At 41.4% G+C, this 21,561-nt stretch overlaps 1 protein-coding gene across 3 annotated transcripts in view; it reads right to left on the bottom strand.

Moving 5' to 3' along the window:
• The window catches only part of igsf21a (immunoglobin superfamily, member 21a), a 312,406-nt gene that overhangs the window by 22,439 nt on the left and 268,406 nt on the right, over positions 1-21,561 (bottom strand). For all 3 annotated transcript variants that reach the window (XM_030420524.1, XM_030420522.1, XM_030420523.1), the window contains exons 5-6: positions 15,617-15,732; positions 959-1,439 (exon numbers count right to left, since the gene is read on the bottom strand). In XM_030420524.1, coding sequence (XP_030276384.1) covers positions 959-1,439; positions 15,617-15,732 — 597 coding nt within the window. The remainder of the gene's footprint in view (positions 1-958; positions 1,440-15,616; positions 15,733-21,561) is intronic.

Raw genomic sequence — 21,561 nt, 5'->3', positions numbered from 1 at the left:
GGGAGATAAAACACTGACAGCCCGACACAATGCAGCAAGCAAAACATGTACGAGCCACAATCTCCTCATTTTCTTTCTGCCCTCAACCATTGCTTGCATCTCACGGAAGATAATGTCTCTGTTTATCATGTCAGGATTGCGTGGCTTGTTTCCAGGAGGACCATGCCAACGTATCGCCTTTGAAGTGTTAATTGGATGCGCTGGAAGCCATCTTTGTTTTTAGATTAAAAAAATAACTCTGTGCGTGCGTGTATGTGTGTCTCTCGGATCACACACCATTAAAGCGCAATGCAAACTCTTCCCTTAAAGTGTGACTCCTGTTTTCAGCATTCAGTATCTGCATCGCTGTGTCTTCTGCTATGATAGTGTGCAGATGAAACAAACATGTTTCAGGGGCTGTCCCTCAGATTAAAAAAGCTAAGGCACGGGACTGGAGAGCTAAAGTGAGGCGATCACCGAAGTTTGAAGAAAGCTAGAATCTCTGAAATTGTCTCTCCAGGGCTGTAACAATGGTCAGTGTGTCTAAATTCTCATTTGACTTCTCTAATTCAGGTTGACTTTTTCAATAACGCTACTGAGTTAACTCAATCTAGCAACAGACAGCTCGATGAATTGCCCTGTCAGTCACTCTGAGTTTTGCATTCGCCGCTAAACTGGCAATCTGCTCAGCTGTAACACAATTAAGCGGGCATCAGATGAAAATCAGTGTTGTTCTGAGTACATTTGCAAAGGAGACATAAGGGGACCCGGTCGGTTTCCAAGTGCAGCAAGGGGATACAAGGAGACAGCAGGAGATTAAAAGGGAGAAGAAATGAGAAAAGGGTGTGTGAGAGTGTGTGTCTCCAGGTGGAGTGTGCTGGATGGAGCGGGAGGAGGAATAGAGGACAGATGAGAAAACGGTGGTCAGGGGAATGAGAATAGCATGCGAAAACAACAAGTTCGTGTGTGTCCTACTCACCCAGAGTGACCTCTGTCTGCATGGGCATGGACAGTGCTGGGTGCTTAACTTCGCAGCTGAACAGGGCATCGTTATCCAGCTGGGGGTTGAGGGTCCAGGTGAGCCGGGCCTGCACCACCACAGAGCCGTCACTCTGGGGGAGGTGAGTGTGGCTAAAGTAATAGAGAGGGTCCGTGCTGTGGACCCAGCGGGGGAACTCCCGACTCACGACTGTCTCTGGGATGACCTCTGTCGCAGGGCTGGGCTCGTGGGCCTGCTGGCCCTGAGTGTGGACGCGACTGGGGCTCTCTGTGTACAGGCGTGCCGCCCGCCCCTCTGGGTCCAGAAGGGAGAGGGACCGCTGCAGTTTAGTGTCGTCGAGGTCCCTGCTGATGAGCGGCCGGGCTCCTCTCACCCCTGCTGAGCCGCCGCCCTGCTCGCTGGTGGAGGCCGGAGTGTAGGAGATCACCTCTATCAGCTCACCATCTCGCTTGAAGTACACCTGAGACAGAACAAGGAGCATCGAAACTGAGTGACAATCAGCAACAAGAGATGGAAGGACACATTTTACTGCACTTTTTTTCCCCCCTTTTTTGGAGAACTCTGGCAGAAAAAACACACAATGCAAAACACCGTCCCTCACGGAGTTGATATTAACAAACAGTTCCCTCTCTACACATCCAGCGGACATGGAGAAAAACATTAGCATCAATTTGAAGTCCTGTTTCTGGCCACCTGGTGAATGTAATAGTCAGTCTTCTCTTCAGGTGCGAAATCCTTCACAACGTTCACCAGCCTGACTTTGTCAGTTCCTTTTGGTGCTTGGCAGGCAGCGTACTGTGGGTTTAATAGAGCTGTTTCTTATAGCTGGAAATAGGTTCCTGCTGTGGCTGGAAATGGGGCTGATGGAAGCAGTGAGAGTGAATCAAAAAAGGGAACGTTGTGAACTGGAAAAACCAAAACAATGAATCCAGAAGCCTTTTATACGCTGAGATCCTGCAATACTGCTACAATGAAGGACCACCAGTACACTGGCTTTTTCCTTTTATACACTGAACAAGACAACGGTGGCATAACGCCACCCCGGTGTGAATCTGGATAGCATGCCAGCAATCCTCAAGCAAAAGAGGCATAGCGTGTGACAGCAGAGTTTGAACAGGCATTTTAAAAGGGGATAAAGCGAAACTCTCACCAAAATGCAACCTAGGCTTTTTTTGTGAATGTACCCGAGTCAAACCTTCGTGTAAAAGCATCATTATGACGAAAGAGGCACTTTTAATATTTACCGTATTTTCGTTTTCAGGTCAAACTCATTTTCAATGGGAGTGCTATGGGCACTTTAGCGATAGCATCAAAATTGCTATTTTTAAAACACTAAGAAGGCTCGACACAACATGAAACTTTGCTCGTAGTATCACCAGGGTCTCTACACATGAACACGAGCATTGAGAACATTGTTTGTGTACACAGAAACAATTTTATTTTTTTTTTTCACAGTTTTTTAACAACTCACCTCAGCAGCTGCTACTTCTCCATTGACAGGACGGCAGCTAGCGGAATAAGCATCTGCTAATCTAAGTAGTTCAAAAACTTTCTTTTTAGTAAACTCTGTGTACACAAACAATGTTCTCAATGCTCGTGTTCATGTGCAGAGACCCTGGTGATACTACGAGCAAAGTTTCATGTTGTGTCGAGCCTTCTAAGTGTTTTAAAAATAGAGATTTTGATGCTATGGTAAAAGCGCCCGTAGCACTCCCATTGAAAATGAGTTTGACACGAAAACGAAAATACGGTAAATCTTAAAAGTGCCTCTTTCGTTGTAATTATTCGTTTATAAGAAGGTTTGACTCGGGTACATTCACAAAAAAAGTCTAGGTTGCATTTTGGCGAGAGTTTTTTTTTCAGAGAAGGATTGCTTTCAACTTAATAGTTGCTTGGAAAAAACTAGTGCAGCCTTCGAAATGACCTGCTGTGTCAGACCTGAAGCAGCATGCTCAGCCACCGGGACGGCTTTCCCGGGATATCACAGGACTTTTTTCACTCTTTCATGAGTCTAATAACATCTGGGTGCCTAATCTCCCATTTCAGCCTCATGACCTCCAGATATTAGCATTGAAATAAGGTTGTACAGTCACTGCCTGCGCTGTTGATATTTATGAAACAAACATTTTTTTCTTTTTCCCTGTAAAATGGATTTTTTTAATCTGCAGCTCTATTGGGGTCCTTTGGTCATTTGAATTCAATTTGCATAAAATCAAAGAGCTCTTATTCAAACGCTGCATCTCAATGTATTGATTGAGGTTTTTGTTAGGAGATGATTGAAGCGTGCTTTGATATGTTGCCACCTCCACGGCCAATGCCTTGCGTGGGTAAACAGCAATAATGAGTGTCAACAAGTAGGGATTAGGCCAAACTCTTCAGGAATAAAAAAATAAAATAAAAAATACATGTTCATGTTCATAAAAGGGATAGAGTCTATTATGTGTCGGCCACAATGCAGCTGTGCACGCTTTGGCACTTTTTGGGAATAATCCTTCACCTTTAAAGTGTCAAAACATACAACTCCTCACAATTGAACATCATGTTTAAGTTCAACCTGGGTCAAAATATAAAAACTAGGCTATCTAACTTTGGTATTCAGCATGAAGGACACTTACTGCACAGTGAAATACCATTGAGAATTTATTCCAAAATTCACACAGTTCATTTGAAAAGGACGGAGCCTGTCCGATGATTCGCAAGCCTTCAGAGCTTCATCCAATGTAACCTTTACTTTAGCAACTTTATTTTAAAACACTGATGAATGAGGGCTGTCTGTGTGGGCCCCCTTAGTTGATGAGGTTATGCTGGGAAAGACAGATGCAACATCATTATATTACAAGCTGTGTTGTGCTGCCGGGGTGTATGATAGTATTTATAGCCAACTCTAAAAACTTTCTAATGCCTGCCATCAGAGCGGGCTGGTACACATCCACATGGGGCTGGGTGACCTTGCACAAAGGCGTTCAGCAGTACTGGTGGATGTCCGTGCCACAGAAAAGGAGAAACTTTACTCATCCTCCCAACAAACATGACGCTCCTACCTATGAGTGCTGAATTGCTCCACGGCCCCATCTGCCTGCACTACACTTTCGGTGCAGAGGGTTCAGAAACACTTTTACTTTGAACATGAAAACCCATTCTTTTTAGTTAGTTTCGCTTTGGAATGTGAATACTGAGGCTGATGCGCGCAGTTCTCATTAGTTATTTCATTACGTTTTCATTATATTTGATTAAATATTTCATTAGAGAAAAACACATTTGAGATCTTGAAGGTTTTTCTTTTATTCATCCTGTCTATAACGTCTGATTATAATTGCCCTTGTTGGAGATATTCTGAAATCCCATTAGTGCAATCTGTTGTTAAAAGATGAATAATGGCCACGGCCACGGCTACAGGTACAGCTTTCCTTTTTATTTAGCTGGAACACACGTATGAGATGTTTCTCAGGAACATAAACAAATAAAAAGCTTCTCTAAAGGAAGGTTGAGTGTAGCTCCGGTTTGCTTAAAGAGACCGGAGTTAAAACAGAGCTGCAGCACTGGACAGTGTGAGAAGACTGATGTGTCTTTGAGCATTTAAGCATGTCAACTTATTCTAGTAGTTACCCGTAATGAAATTATAAACCTGAAAATTAGCATAACATGTTTCCTTTAATTGACTGACTTCCTGCGCAAAGTATCCGCCAGGCACAAATTAAGGATAATCAGAGGTTCTGCATGTTTTGACTTTAAAAAACCTAAAACAGCTTCAACATTGCTTTAATAAAAACAATAATTGTCTTTAATATTCTGCCACAAACATCTGGCTGGCCATATTGAACCATATAGTGGGCCAACTTTGGCCTGCAGGCCCCACTTTGGGCAGCCCTGATGTTAACTCAACAGCATCTATTACAGCCTTCTGCAGTTACCAGTCTTAAGCACCAATTATAGCATTTATATAGCATCATTTACAAAATAAGCACCATAGATTAAAACATTTCCCTCCGATGAATTTTGCCATGTGGAAACATTTAATACCCACCGCTTTTTTTTTTCAGCCGCCTGCTCCGTGGAGCCGGAGCTTAAAATCCAGTAGCGCAACAGGAAGCGCACACATCAACCTCGGATCCACAATGACCCCATTGCGTCTGCTGCTAACTCCTACAGCTTCTCGACAACTTGCAAGGAGAAGGAGCTTTCTCACTGCGTATTAAAACACCTCATTAATTATCACAGCAGGTGGAGAGGAGAGCAGCGTGGATTAGAACGATCCGTGCACCTGTTCTGTAGCTTTTGTTGGACAAAATGGTGTGGGTACACAAAAACACCTGTGTTGGCGATGGATCGGTATAATAAGGGAATTAATTGCGTAAGCCCTGATAACTGATTTGTTTCTGTAAACATTAACAGACAAGTTAATTTATAGGCATTAAAGAAAAAAGTGATTAAACGGCTACATGACTTAACGTCGTGCACAGAGGCTTGTGCTGCGTGAGCTCCGAATCAGTCAGAAATAATACCTTCACTGAGGTGTTACCTGCAGCAGAATATCAAACCTCGGTTTACCTATTCATAAGGATCCCACCATGACTAAATATCTTTCGTCGCCACCTGTCTGCTTGAAGTATAAGAAAAGGAATCAATCAATGTTTCATCAAAGACATGAATGAATGGGATAACAGGTATGTAGCTGCAGGGAGAGACTGAAGTGTTATTCCTGTGTCATTATCCTGCAGTTCTGCTGCTTTTTCCTTTTCCCCTTTCATTACCGGGAAGCAGATCACATATGGATATGGAAAATACTGCAGACACGGATATAAATAGAAATATGAAGAAACGTTGGGGAAGTGTGGCGAACTCGGTCATTTAAGCTTGTTATTTGTAATGTTCTCCGGCTGATTTCCTGTTAAGCGGCTTCCAATCAGCTTTGATTTCTCTGTCGACTCATCGTCTTTGTTCAGGCCTTTTTTTCAGAGTCAAAGGCGTCATCATTCTCACTTTTGTGACTTTGCCCCCCCCCCTGCATATTTTTGCAGTGGCAGCAGCTCGCGTGAGAGAATCGCGTTAAATGGAATGCCAATCAGCAGAAAGTGTTGGCTACGATGGGTCTTTGACTTAAATGTGAGCACTTTTATTTTACTGTTGAATATATCGGGCTGGAAAATGCCAACTTCTGAGACACCGTTCAATTAATGCCTAACAAATCGTGACTTGAGATTAAAACGATTTGTCTGAGTGGGATGCAGCTCTGCAGGGCCAAGATGTGTGTAGAAATGTGTTTTGAAATGCTTTTTGATGGCGTTTCAGAACGTACCGGACGGCTCACAGCAGCCGAAAAAGACGAATGAGAGAGACCTGCGACAATGGTCCCTTGTGAGACTACATTCGATGTGGCGAGCCATCAAGCCACGCTTGTATCTTTGTAAATATTAATATGAATCAATCAACAATTCATCTTAAAATCCAAGCACAATTAAGGAGACATCTGCCACCACTGTAAACTTGGTCTGTATTCATTCAAGCTACCTAGTAATTTGCTAAAATCTCATTTCCCACATTTCCTTGTCTGACAGGCAGAGATAACAGAAAAAAACGCATCACTTCTTTCACGTCTGTTCAAATGGGAGCGCAAACACTGATTAATTTTCCACAAGTGATTATAAAGCTGCCAAAATAACGCCGAGGACGTCTCTCGCTGTGATACATGTCTCCAATAAGCGGCTGCATTTCAAAAAGTGACATGGGAACTTTTGTTGGGTTGCTGCTTTAGAAGCGCTGCACGCTGTGTGATAATCCTGCATGTAGTATTCTGTATTAATGGAAAAAAAAATGTCTTTTATGTCACACAAAGCAAAAAAAAACAGTTATTGAATGGCGCATTGTCCCACAACAGACCATTTCATGTTGTTTTTATATGGCTTGAAATGCAACATTTGAATCATGAAGTCCCAAACATGTCCTCTCAGGAGATTATAAAACATGTGTCTATTGTTTTAGCGAGCATGCAGTGCAACGTGCAAAATGGGTTTACTGCCTTTAATCAACACAATGGCCTGTTAGGTAAAACATTTGGCCGCTATAGGACTGAAAAACTAGTGTTTGCTCTCATGTAAAAGGGGATTTTTGAGTGTTTTTTGGCGTTGCTGTTGTATTGTTCTTTCACAGACAGTGTTACTGCATGGAATAAAGTGATTATCAATCACGCCTCTGTTATAAATCCCCAAACACTTCATAGTCCAATATATGCAGACAATGAAACCAGACAGAAACCACTTACTTCATTCTGAAATGAATTAGCACAGAGAGAAAAAAAAAGAGAGATGTAATTCTAAGCAGTAGCCCATACACAATGGCATACAGCGGTGGTAAAATTAAGCTGGGATGGCATGAGAAGGGCTTTTTGCATTTTCCCTGTGAATAGACGGGGATGAAAGCACCTGCACTCTGAACGCTGCCAAGCTGCCCCCACCTCGCCAGCATCTCAAAAGCGAAAACCTTTTTGAAAACGTAACAATCATGCATTGGTCCATATACACCTTTATGTTGCTGCAATTAATCATGGCGGTGTCAAAGGGACAAGGCGGTAATTTTCACGCTGACAGAATGATTCAATGAGAGTGCAGAGGCACGAGAAAAGGGGAGCGAAAGAGGAGGGAGGCAGCGAGCAGGATCCTGGCCATGACTTAATCAGCTTTCCTTCTTATTATTAACTGTCATTATCTTTCTTCTTTTCAATCAGTGCTTGCTTGTGCTCTGAGGATGCTCTAATGAGTGGCACTGGGAAGCTATTATTGATATGTCACCAGCTTGCTTCAGTGGCATCAGATGCTGACAGATCTCGAAACATAATACTAGACAATTTTAACACATGCAGTTGATTGTATTCAGCTCCCTCCAAGCTCCAGTGGGGGATTTTGGCATGCTGAGTGTCGCCTAAAAGTGGTGGGAAGTAGCAGCTTTTGATAGTATAAGAAGTTCACAGAGAATTGATGTTATGCTGCAACACGGGAAAACTGCACACAGACATAGTAATCTCCAAACCTACGGTATATTATAGTAAATAAGCTATCGGCTACAATATTATTCCCTCACAACCCTGCTGGGCCTTTATATGGACAAATAGAATTCCATTTTATGATGCGGGGCTGCAAGGATGAAACATAAAACACGCTTTTATTTCACTGACATCTGTGGAGGATAGACAACATGTTTAAAGAATGCTGCATGACTGTATTCATGCCAAGGTCATGGAAAATGCATGTTTCTCCAGATCATACATCGCAACACATCAAATCAGATCATGTAGCAGCCATTTCTTTTAACCATTTGACAGATGGAATCACAACAATGCTCAGTGGATGCTTGATGCTATAGTCCTGCCAATGTCATTGGAAGCTGTCATAGCTAGCCTTGGATGTTAACATTTTCAACACGAGTCGAGGAAGTATGAATTAAGCTAGGTGGCAAGCTATGTAGGAAGATGACCCCATACTTGCTTTGGGGGTAACAACAGTTATTGAGCGCAACATAAGACATATATGAATATATGGCAAAAATCAGAAATGTGTGCATGTAATTTTATATAATTTTGTCAGTTACCAGTGGCAGACTAACAATGTCTGAGGGGCAGGGGCAAAAAAAACATATAGAGAGGGCAGCAGCTGTATGCAGTGAATCACCTGCACACAGAAATTCATGCCACATTCAGAGTAAAATTGATACAAACGCCCTAGAAGGCACTTAGTCATGTTTTATCTCCTGTAAAAGTGGCATCTGAGATGAACATCTCCCTTTGTTAGGAAAGAAAAACCAAAAAAGCCCCCAACTATTTCACTTTTGAAAATTAAAATGTAACTCTTAATCTTAATGTGACAGTTGAAGAACCAATGGGGAGAACATGATGAGGCAGAAGTGTGAGGAGCCTTTCTAAAACGGCTTTTAACATCAGTGTAACTAGTCATGCAACAGCTGCAGTGTTGGATAAACTTCAACACTTTAAGAAGTCTACGCTCAGCCAGAGTGAAGTGACAGACAATGTGCTGGATGCGGGAGAGAAGCAAGAGGATGTTGCATAGCAACAGGGAATATCTTTGAATTCGTTAAGGACCAAAGCAAACATATCCAAACACAAATCTTATGAGATGAAGTCAAGGCTGATACTTGTATGGTGCTTATGTCTATATTGGTTGATCAAAGCAGTGTCGGAATACGACTACGCCGCATGTTCAGTTGTTTAGTGCTCAAAGTTTAGAGTAGAAGGTCTCGTTTGACTCATTTGGTTCATCATTAACGCTCAGGCAGAGATAGAGAAATGAGTATAAAGCAGTTTTAACGGCCCTACAAGCAGATTTTTCCTCCCCCCCACACACAATTTTAATAATGCTTATCGCTATAAAAAACGTTATTGGTACTTATTCCTAAATATTTGAAATCTAAAGGTAAAAATAAAAAAATAAAAAAACAAATTATGGGAAAACTGATGATAAAAATAACATTTGCTGCACAAACACTGTTTGCTTCACATTGCTTTCTCTTAATTACTTGAGAGGATTCTAGCACAATCAGCAGCCCTCGTGCTTCCTACCCATTTTCTCTCCACTTTCTGTTAACAGCGTCTGTATATGAAGCAGTGCATTCCATGAGAGGACCCTTTATTCTGGAAACAGAACAACATTTTTTGAGGCCTGGGAACATAAAATGTGGGTGACTTTATATTAAAATGACATTATGATTACAGCAGGTATAATAAATATCTTTTACATCGATGTTTTTATTTTTGCCTGAGAGATTTATGGCAAGTTTCCGAACCCATTGCCAGAATAAATGCTGATAAGGTGTGTTTCTGCAGAACCGCAGATAATTTACAACTTTACATTTCTTCACGTTGCAATTTTGCTTCAATTCTAAATGTCCGTCTTGTCACAATGCTATGATTTTGCTCTGGCTAAGTTCAAGGCACACTTGGTCAAGGTTGGAAAACATCAATTTTAGGCTTAAAATTCCCTTTTTTGTTTGCCACAAACTTGCCTGAAATTGTCCCGAGGTTTCCTTAGAAATAACTGATGGCTTCACACTTGAAAATGTTGAAACACAGACTTGAACTATGGTCACTGGTTTGTCAGTGTTGTTGTTTGAATTCAACTTAATTAGTAATATATTAATGTTTTTTGTTTGTTTGTTTGTTTCTGCTGCCTTCACTTGGCCCAAAAATACTGTAAATGTAAGTTTCTGTAGATGAATGTTAGTTTCAATGTTCACTCTGTATCTCTTGTTGACCTCATTTGATAAAGAGTGGCTGAACACATAATTATATGATATAGCGCTGGAAACACATTAGATACAAAATGTCCCCAATATCGCCATGTGCATGCGTACATTTGAAATTGAGGGCAGTCTTTATATGCAGCGTATTACGGAACTCATTCCCGTCTCACAGTAACGACGGTGAAATATGCCTCGAATCAAAGATGACTTAATATCAGCGATACAACAGAATTGTCATATGTAGCGGCTATTAAACGGTGGCTCAATAAAAACTGGCCAATTCCTTTGTAAGTTGTGAGCCACTATTGAGACCGTCATTTGCAATGATATGACATTGAAAATAGAGCTGACAACAGCTCATTCTGCAACAAGCCCCGGGGCAGCAGCACTGACAAAGACTAAATGAGTTTCATCAAAAAGTGGAGGGAGCCTTTTGAAGTTGCAGTCACATAACTGGGCCAAAGAAGCAACATCTAAGCATATACTTACAAACCTAATAATGAGGTTTTGCTACCCGGCGTGACCATGGACAACAGCATAAATAGAACAAATTATCACAGTTTAAGTGTCATATTTGCGCTCATTCTTAAAACTGAATGGGGATTTAAGTCCACTGTAACACTGTGTGGCGATAATGATTAAAGAACAACAATAGTGCATTATTTTTATCTTGTAATTCTCCTTTTTGGAGCCCGTTATTTACTTTAACAGTAGCTATAAGTTTAGCTTTGATTATGACGTGGCGCGCAAAGATTCGACAAATTTGGCAACGTATATTTTGCTGCAGAGCTTTTCTGCTATGACAGTAACAAATTCAGACAACCGAGCATAAAGCGGACACACCAAAAACAAATATGAAAGCGAGCTTGACTTCCCAAAGGACCAAACTTTTTTCCATATAAATTGCAAATAATATTTCCCTTTCCTGACTACAAACCACATGAGATCTCAAAGAGAAGTTTCCAGGACTGCGTATCATAGAGAGACTGCACTTCTGAGATCTATCCATGAAACCTGTCAGAGTTTGTTTGCCCGGTTTTGATTTAGTCCAACAGTCCGCGGCAACTTTGACAGGCCATGATCAACTCCCTGCAGAGGCAATGTAATGCAATGTAACTTTAAAATTGTTTTCTTTCTCACTTCTCCGCGAATGGCGCAGTCCTGACTTCACACTGTATCTTGCATCATTCCGGTGTAAACACTGTGTCTGTTTGCCGAGGGCTAATAAGCGACCCTGAAATTAGTTTCCATCCAGGCACAAGGTGGAAGATTGAGAAGTAAATATCCTCCGATTCCTGGCACACACAATGACTCACAAACATGATTTTAGCAGATGATTTCCATGCTTTGGAGGGCACTAGAAACATTAGAGGCCTTTCACACTCGTGGTGCTCACACACACACAGGTGTTTTCACTCATATTGGCTCATTAAACCTCTTCTCGGGACGGTGTGGGTGTGTACAAACAGTGCTTGACTAACATCGAGCAGGGTGAAGCAGTATACCTTCATGAATATTAACACGTCCTCACCCCCACAGCTCATTAAATATGGCAGCTTGGTCAGTGGCCTTAAGCTTCAAAATATGACGCACTGCCTTCCTTTTAGCACCCGTTTTGGATGTGACTGGCTTTGTGGTAATGTTAGCAATAAAATGTTATATGCAATGTACGGTTGGAGTTTCAAAATAAAGCTTGCTTAAACAGTTCACTTCTCATCACATAAGATATCATGACTTCTGGACTGTTACGTATGAACGGTGGCAGCTGGTTTCAATTCAGTTAGGTTTGGTCACAAAAACATCTTGATTGGGTTCAGGAAATGTTCATACATTGGGTAAAAATAATTACATTCAGTATACTAACTTACAGCAACGTGGCTTTAGATAAGTGACACAACTCACATCATGCAACATTAATGTAAGTCATGTCCCATAAGTACGTTAACTTGAATTAAGAACAAATCACTGGTAAATCTTGGTCCCTAACGCCGGTCTCTGGAGATAAAGTCTAGCGAATATGACCGATGCAACCACCCCGACCATCCCTGACATGGACTACTCCCCCTCTTTACACTGCTGCATTAGTGGGGCTTCAAGAATTGACATACCTACAGTTTAAAATGTAAGTGTACAAGGCCACTGACACACAGGCTGCTGTACTGGAAGTGACAACAGGCTGTAAAAAAAAAAAAAGAAAACAAGAAATAAAATAAAATAAATATATACATATATATATATATATATATATATATATATATATATATATAGTGCTGGGGATTCATTAGTTACATGAAACGCTGTTGCGTAATAAAATCACAAAATAAATGTTATGTAATCTGTTTTTGCCTGTTAAAAGGCAGTTTTTTTTTCCTGGCACTGATGTCAAGTGCTTGCTCATGGGGAAATGTTGGGTCTCTGTAAATAATGAATACGAATGTGGTTTAGACCTAAACTATATGAAAAGTATGGTTTCAATGAAAATGTTGGTGATTACAAAGGAGACACATTCTTTTTGGTAAAAAGTGTTTCCATGTGTGTGGAATATAACCTTCATTCTGTCGCTTTGAATCTTCTCTCCGCTCACGAAGGACTTCTTTTGGCATATTTGCGGAAACACTTGCCAGCAAAGCCATTAGGACACATTTTAAATGCAACACCATCAAGGCTGGGATGGCTCACAAGGAGCTGTCTCTATGTTTTTTTTTTTCCTCGACAGGCTACATTCATCGGGCGGTACGCTCTCAGCACTGTTTTTGATTGGTTCTCCTGTTTGAACTGCACCACCAATCAATGCGATGTCCTCTAATATAACTGTACAGTGTGACGCATGTTTACTAGCCTTGAAAATGCTGTCAACATCGAAATGCATAATGTAACCACAATCAATCACATGAAATAATGCACCTTCCGCCGCAGCACGTTATTTATTTTTCCAATCTTAATTCAAGCTAAATTGAAGACCTTTTCATAAAAATCTGACAGTAATCAGTGTTGAGCACTGTTGAGTTTTACACGGCCTGGTTTATATTCCTGTATTTCAGACTTTTTCCCTTTATAGCCCAGTTTCTAACATTTGTTAGAAAAGTAATCAGACATTAATCATCAATAAGAGATGAAGTAGTTCAAGTAGATACTTTTATTGTAACATTTTAAATTCATTTCTAACTAGGTAACTAGTATTCTAACCTATTACATCTCAAAAGCAACCTTCCCTACACAATATATGTACATGTGAAGTGTATCAGTATAGGAAGTTTGGTGGCTTGAGCAAACTTCCAGAACACTTTAACACCGAGCTTCAAACAGAATAGCTGAGAACACCTGTGTGGGTACGAGGACGAGTCTACTTTCTCTGATAAAACAGATTCATTTGGTTCGCAAAGCACTTCGAAAACAAAATGAGCCAATCTGAAGATGTCTTGTTATTTCAAGGATGTTATTGGATTCAGTGTTTCCCGGAGGATTACTGTCCAGGAGCGGCAGCAAATGTGTTTTGTTTGAAAACGGTTGTGACTGGAGTCGGCTGGATCTCGATGATGAACTGAAATATGTATTGTGACAAAAGTTCACAATATGAGTTTCTTATATGTGCGGGGGATCATACATCCCGGCTCATTATTTTTAATTGATTGCATGTTTGTTGTCCATTACTGCCACTCTGCAGCTGTGAGCCAACTGCTAGCCCTGAACAAAAGGTTGAAAACTTGACTTTCCTTAAGTTTAATTTGTTTTATCCTTGGATACAGCACATTACCTGTCTTATACTACGCTTCCAAATTCGTAATATTGCAATATCTCTTTCACGGACTCTTCTACATCCTGTGCCATCGACAGATATTTCTCACCCTTCTATTATAAAATCGGCTTTTTCATGATACTCAATTGAACCATTTGTCATGTCGTAAAAGTCATTTGTGAATTTGTTTCTAAAGAGTAGGGAGACGTGTTTGAGGTCTCTCTTCAAAACAGTTTAATTCTATGGATCGCTGTGTAAAAAAAAATATTTTTCTCTTTTTCGACTTGCAGTGCTACTTGAATTTCTTGAGTGATAAAACTGCTGCTTTGAAATGATCGTGAAAAGTCTTTGCAGAACAAAAGCTTCTTTGCATTTGAAAGGCAATATCTAAACCTTTCAATACATCTTAGAGTTTCTTCTGCGGTCTGAAAAATACAATGGTGAACGGAGCAGCCAAACTGTCTTTCAATTTCTGTTTTTATCTCAAGTCGCTGACTTGGATCATTTGCTTTGCCGAGTCACTGCAAAGCTAATTATCAGCAATGTGACTTGGCCGTTGACACAGCGACCGTCCGGGCTTACTGACCCGCTGAAACCTCTCTGATCTCCTTTCCTTTTTTCTTCCTTCCTCTTTTTAAGTGCTGGAAAAAAGGATCCAGCAGTGCTGAGCTTTAATGGCTTAAGGCTCCCTGTGAAATCACAACAGGGGGAGAACCTCACTCATCACACCATCATCCAGGAAGTACCTGAGAGAACGGAAATCAAATTCACCTTGTATTCACCTCTCACTGGGCTCATAATTGCAGGAGATGGGTGTGCTCAGGGTCTGGAGTCCATTACCATACACCCATGGACGATGATTAATGACCCGGTGGGAACAAACAGCGAGCGACCGCTCTCAAACAGTGTTCGTAAGCTCATATGCCACAGAACACAGGAGCATATGCTTCAGACCCTTTAAAGACCTTGTCTTGCACTTCAAAAAGTTTAGAGTAAAGGAAGTTACGCGAGGTGCTACTCTGAAGCGTGTGCACTCGTGTCTGCCTGACTGCATGCATGTGCACACTGGTGCCTTTCTGCATGTACAGTGATAATTCTGTGTACAACCATTACTATCATGTCACTGCCATTAGATTAATTGCTCTTAAATGTGACCATCAATAACACTAATGTGTCTGTTTCCTAAAAATCTGATCTACCTTTATTAATGACCACATTGCATGACGAAAATTAGTGCTGGTAATCAATCACACGTCAGCCTGTAATGAATGTAACAGCGGCTCTGGTGACAGCTTCTTCAAAAGACCGGGAATACAATTTCCCGTGTGTTTATGCGCGGCTGTGCTGAGCTTATATCCACCGGTGTTTTTCGAGCAAATAGCGCCGGGTGTCTGTGAGGATGCACTGAGATCAAGGATTGTGCTGTTGTCATGCAAATTTTAAAATTCTGTTTAAAGAGCCTTTTTTTCCTTTTTTTTTTTCTTTTTTACTGGAAGTCGTCTGTGAAAAAAACCCCCCCAAACAATCCCCCCCCAAAAAACAAACCCTGTAGCAAGATGCAACACAGTTTCTCTGTAAACAACAGGGATCCGTGCGCTGTAAAGGCAGGTCCCTGGTGGACGAACAGCATGGCGCAGCTTCAACAGACAACTCACCGATGGGGCCGGTTTCCCTCCTTTCGCGGTGCAGACGAGAGTGAAATTCTGGGCTTGGTATCGACTGAATGGGGCCGGAGTGTTCTCTGCCACCACTGATATGTTGTTTGGAGGCGCTGTGGAGGACATAGGAGAGCTTTGTGAGACAAAAAAACACAAAACATTTGGGACAAGAATGCAACCTCAGATGTATTTAAACTGTTGGAAAAACATCCGCTTTTTTTCCTTGCTCAGTGCATTCCAGGAGTTATTTTCAGATGAAACGTCATGGGGTTATGTATGTAGGTGGAAACAACGCCGGCAATGCTGACACAAGAGCAGGAGCGAGGAAGCGAGTGCAGAGAAAGAGCGATGCTGTTGTGCCCAGATGAAATAAAACGGACTAAAACAAATCTTGCCGACCCGCTTTATCTATCTATTTTCAAAAGGAAAGCAAAGAACCTGCTGAGACAATCTCCACTTAAAATGGTAACTGAATGGTTTGGACAGTGTGTTCAGAACTCCCCAGGGCTCATGTGAGTTGGATGAGGCTGATAAGGTAGAAAAATCTCATACATATCATATCACCGAGCCTCCGTCGGAATATCTCAAGGGATTCCAGCAAGTATGTCACGGCAGTGTAAAGGGAAAACGTGCGAGCGAGACTTCACAGTATTATAGAGGGAGCACTGGGAGGAGAAGGAGGTAATGAATGGAAATCTCCCACATCCCCCAGAAAATCAGCTGTTCAACACAGGGTACTCTGGTCTTCGTGCGGCGGCTTAAAATATGAAAGCGAAATACTTCATAGGCCATATTGTGGCTGATTCAGTGAAATATCAACAAGCAAGTTTTAAAGTGACGACACTGCAGCAGATGATGGCCAGCTGCACAAGGGCCACTCGAATCTCAATAAGGACTGCTGAGTGGCAAAGGCTTTTATTTATTTATTTTTCACAACATTTAAGTGGCTTTAAGATGCAGGCTTTTTCATGCATTCTGAACTATCGCCTCTTTTTCAGGCTGCATCATTTTCCCCCAATAGACACGGCGGTAAAGTGTTTTAAAAAACATCTCAATTGGCCTAAGCTCTAATCAGAGTGAGAAGCGTTTCAGAAATCTTTTGAGGACTGTGAAGAATCTCCTCAGAAAGTTGTGATTTCTTAACCACACCCCCGGCCGGGCTTGGAGGCAAAATAAGGCAAAGAGAAAAGGTCACGCGGGGAGAGCGGCGCTGTTTTTAATGTGTTGAGCCCACTCAGCGGGATGCAACGTTAGCGGCTAATGCCTGCGCAAAAGCCGCAGATTCATCTGAGTGTCATAGGTTACGTATATGTACCTTGGTGCAAAACATGCCGCGTGTCGTTTCACAATGTTTACGTCTCACATCAGGAGGTGGAGGGGATTGTGGCTGAGTCCCCGGCAACAACGCCCCCAGGTGCGTGACCGCAGTTTGAGTCTGCGTTCCGTTATTTGTAAGTATCACACCACTGGATTTTTCACTGGATCTTCACTTTTGTTGAGGGGGAACTCTCTTTCACGGAAGGTAGAGCCATGTCCAGCTGTGTTTGTGTCAACAAAACAGGTGTTTTAGGCCAAACAGTGATGTTTGCTTGTGTCTAAACCTAACCAGACCTCAAGTGCAGCGTTGTGACAAGAGAGATACATTACATACATTTTACATTTTATACATATACATTTTTTTTTCTTACCTAAAGAAACAGTTGAAAAAGTTGTTACTTATCTGTGGTTTTGCAGAAACTTACTGGACTAACATTAATTCTAGTGATTGGGTTGTCACCTCATGTGGAGATCTATCAAGCGGTTTGAAACACATGCCACAAAAAGTAATTGATTAAATGTGTAGGTGGGGGTTGGCGGGGGATCTAGCTGCTGGTCCGGGCGCCTCCGTGTTTCCACACCTGTTAATTGCTTATTGATGGGATTCATATGGTAGTAAATTAACCTTAGAACACTCCATTAGCTCACTGACAAGCCCGTCTCAACCGGGCATATGATAAGCTGTCAGGGGTGTCGGTTCGCGGCCGATCACACTCTAGTACTCGACACAGAGGCAGTGTCAACTGCTAAAGTGCCTCCAGTGAGGTGAAGTTGCTCCAATGTGCAGAGCGAATAACCAGACAATAAAAAAAAAAACAATCCAACTTTATAGATTAATAATATTGATTGCTCTATTCCATAAAACGGCATTATACTCCACTTTGTAAAAGCTTGCTGGAGTCCAGTAAATGCAATCCTCGCACCATCATCCAGTTTTTATTTATTCGCGGAGTGCCTTCAGTGCCGCTGTAGTACGCAGTTAAAAATTATGATTCATTCTCACAATATTAGCAGCTGTAAATACAAAGAGATCGGGGGAGTTTCGCAGCAACCTGGAGGGAGTTTCTTTGCACCGAACCACACGCGTTTCATTTAGACAAAGTTAATCTCATGAAATTCAATTCTGTTAGATTAGAAATAATTGCTGTTAAATAGAAAGTTTCTGCCTGACTGATAAGTATTGATAATCCCCCCCCCACCCCCCGACAAGTGCTTCTTTAAATCGGCTGTAAGGAGACGCTTTGCTTTAGCTTGGATAAATCACTAACACAACCTCTCAGTCAAGTTAGTTCAGGGGGGCTGAGCATTGATCATGATGCTCCTTTGTTTTCCGCCCTGTGGGTGCGGGTTCGACTACTGGGAGTCAAAGCCAAAGACGTGATTAAAACCGAGACCTTCTGTGCGCAACCGCACAACACACAACAACCCCGCGTGAGATTAAGATGGTTGTCTGCGATGACGGGCTCTAAGCTTTTCATACCTTATTCAATTGCATCTCTCCGCTCACCCACCTGTTAAAGGTTGAGCAGTTTTTTTTTTCCCCTCAAATTTTTGTGCTAGCAGCTTTGTGTTTAAAACTCTCTGTCTGGCGTGTTAAATATTGCAAACATGTACTGAGACCAGCGTATCGATCATTAAAAAAACAGATCAATAATTGCAGTTTTTTTCTCTCGACAAGGTTACTGTCTAATATGCTGATATATTGCTCGTACAAAATGAAGAGGGGAAAATAATCGTAAATGCAAAAAGAGCCACAAGTTTTTTCTAAACAATATTCAGAAGTCTGGGGGGACGGAGATATCAAACGCACAGAAAACTTTCAGAAAAAATAAATAAAAAAATGTCAATATCTCTGACATTCTTCTGGAAGGGTTCTTTAAAGACTCAAATGATTCAAGTGCAGATATAAAAAAAAATCAAAATCCTCTCAGCACCGCCTCTCTCTTCCCTTTACATAATGAAAAACTGCACGGCGACACAGTGTACAGAAAAGTATTCCTGCTCCGTGTGCCTGGCTTTCAGATTGTCACACAAGTTTTTCTCTCTCTCTCTCTCTCTTTTTTTTTCCTCAGGATTGACTGATAATCTTTTGGGCAGAGTGAATTTTCGGTTTGGGGTTTCGAAGGAGAGTTAAAAAAAAAATCTCAGTATGTACAATTTTCATGATTTTCATGTCTTCGCTTAATTTTAAGGATTACGTCTTCCCCTTAAGGTTATTTGAGATGGATGGATGATGGATGGATGGATGGATGGATGGATGGTTAGATAGATAGATAGATAGATAGATAGATAGATAGAAATACAATCAAAATACAAGGGCAAATATAAGAAACAATAAATACCATGTACAATAAAATGATAAAGTATGGAGGAGTAAAGGTAAGTGGAACATAAGGTGCAGTTTCATTTATAGTAATTATAATAATTCAAAGCGCAAAAGTTATTTGTGTGTTTTGCAGTGAGCGTTGTAAAGTCTGGTGGCACCTGGTAGGAACGTTTTCCTGTGTTTTGACGAACCTCATGAGCCCGAGGGAACTCTTTAAATCTTGTTTTGTGACGGAGCTGAATCAAGCTAAAACATCCTGAAACCTCACAATTCAAGTCGCCTGAAAATGTAACATCATTCGTATGAAAAGAAAGGCCTGAATGCCTTCGCCCAGCTGTGCCAAAGATGTATTGTATATACCGCTGGCTGTAGTCCATTATATCATATGAACACAGATGGTAAAATTTAAAAGCAGGACACTGCAAATGTCTACAAATGAGGATCCTGCAGTCCCGTGAGCCAGTCCTTCCCTTTCCATTGTTCAGCGCGCATTTGCACACCGCTGCATTAAAAGCAGCGTTTACTTTCCCTTTGTCCCGGCTAGTACTGCTGTGCCAGTTACATCAATAATGATCTCTTCCTCTGCCTCTGGTTTACCACCTCCTCCTTGTCTCATACCCTCAAGCACCATTAACCTGCTATCTTTTCAAAAAACACAAAAAATAAATAAATAAAAAGATATTGTAAAAAAAAAAAAAACAGCAAATGGGATTGGTGAATGTGCAGAACAGGAGCATGTTTAATGCTCCCGAGAGACTGCTCTCCCCTGGCCTCATAATTAAGGGATTTTAGAGCTCTGGAGACAGCCGGACTCACAAGAAACACTCCCAACATCCCCCTCGTACTAAGCACCCTGGCCTCGAGTTCAAATCTCTGGGGGTTTATTTATTGTGGGGGAAGGTTGTGTATGTATGTGTGTGTGTGCGTAGAGGATGGCACCAAGGTCATTCTTGGCTTACTTTTACTGACAGTAATTCGGTGATAAGTATTTGATGAAGTCGTCCTTTTTTTTTTCTTTTTATTATTGTGAGCCCAACGGTCCCAAAGTAATCAGTATGAATTTTGAATGGGTCTCACCGAGCTAAACGCTAAAGCTAAACGTGCGAGGCGTTTCACTTCTCTGTCTTATCGAAGTCACAGGAGGATTTAGCGTCCTGACAAAGATGTTCACTGACAGCTGGGGAGGCACGAACGCAACGAGAACAGGACTTATGACGTTTTCCACTTTGTTGCTACATGCATCTAAAGTGCCCATAGGTGAGCATGTGCTTGTTTTGTATTAGCCCTCTGATAGACCGTGTAAGGCAGGCCTGTTCAACTGCCTTTAGAAGAGCTAAAGTCAGTGATGGACTGTGAAGTACAAGTACTTGTAAAGTAGCCTAGTTTGAGGTACTTGTACTTTACTAGACTATTTCCATTTCCTACTACTTTATACATCCACACGCTTTTTACCCACGTCAGTTTGATAACTGGAGTTACTGTTTTCTTTTCTGATTTTATTTTTAAATCAGCATGAATTATCGACAGTCAAATAAGAATAATACAAAACATTTTAATATATATAGATAATATAAAAACAAAAAGTTTTCACACTAAAACGAACAATGTTGTGACTGTGATTCCCCTGAACTCCCTCTGCTTAAACAGCCTGAGTTTAAACCTTTTAATGAAAGAAGACTATTGTTGTGCTTGTCAACAGACATAATTAATGAATGGCTTTAATTGGCCTTGGATTGAATAACAGAATAGCGCTTCGAAGCATTGCAACAATCTCATAAATGACATTGTAGGTTTAGTTTCAAACGACCTGATACCTACTGGTGAAAGCTGGCGTACCTAAGCAGCGGCTAATCTTTGTCTCAAAATTGAACTAAAACAATTTAAACAGTAATCAAAACGGGAACATTAATTCAATCATTTAACCAAAGGTTCTCAATTCCAGACAGCTCACGACTGCCCGCTACTGCGACTGCTGCTTTTCTCTTTGTTTGCTGCACATGAGCTTTTATGCATGACCTGTGCCGGAGTCACCAACTACCCTATGTGGCTGCGTGCTGTTGATTCGCAGAGGGAAACTTTCGTTTTGAATGCTCCTGTGAGAGGGCGACCGGTGAGCGGCTGGATGATGCCGAAGAAAAGTCGAGGAGATGGTCAGGTTTTCCAATTTTACATTTTCTTTATTCACTGCACTCAGATATCAGGCAACAGACGAAAGTATGGTGAGCGTCATAGGTTTAACCAGCAACCCCGACAGATGGTAAAATGGCGCCTTATATACTGTTCTACCAATTAACCATGA

This window comes from Sparus aurata, chromosome 6 (genome assembly GCF_900880675.1).
Source record: "Sparus aurata chromosome 6, fSpaAur1.1, whole genome shotgun sequence".
NCBI classification, from domain to species: domain Eukaryota; kingdom Metazoa; phylum Chordata; class Actinopteri; order Spariformes; family Sparidae; genus Sparus; species Sparus aurata.
Note: the sequence above shows the minus strand (reverse complement) of the source record. Positions and strands in the feature narration are given on the sequence as shown.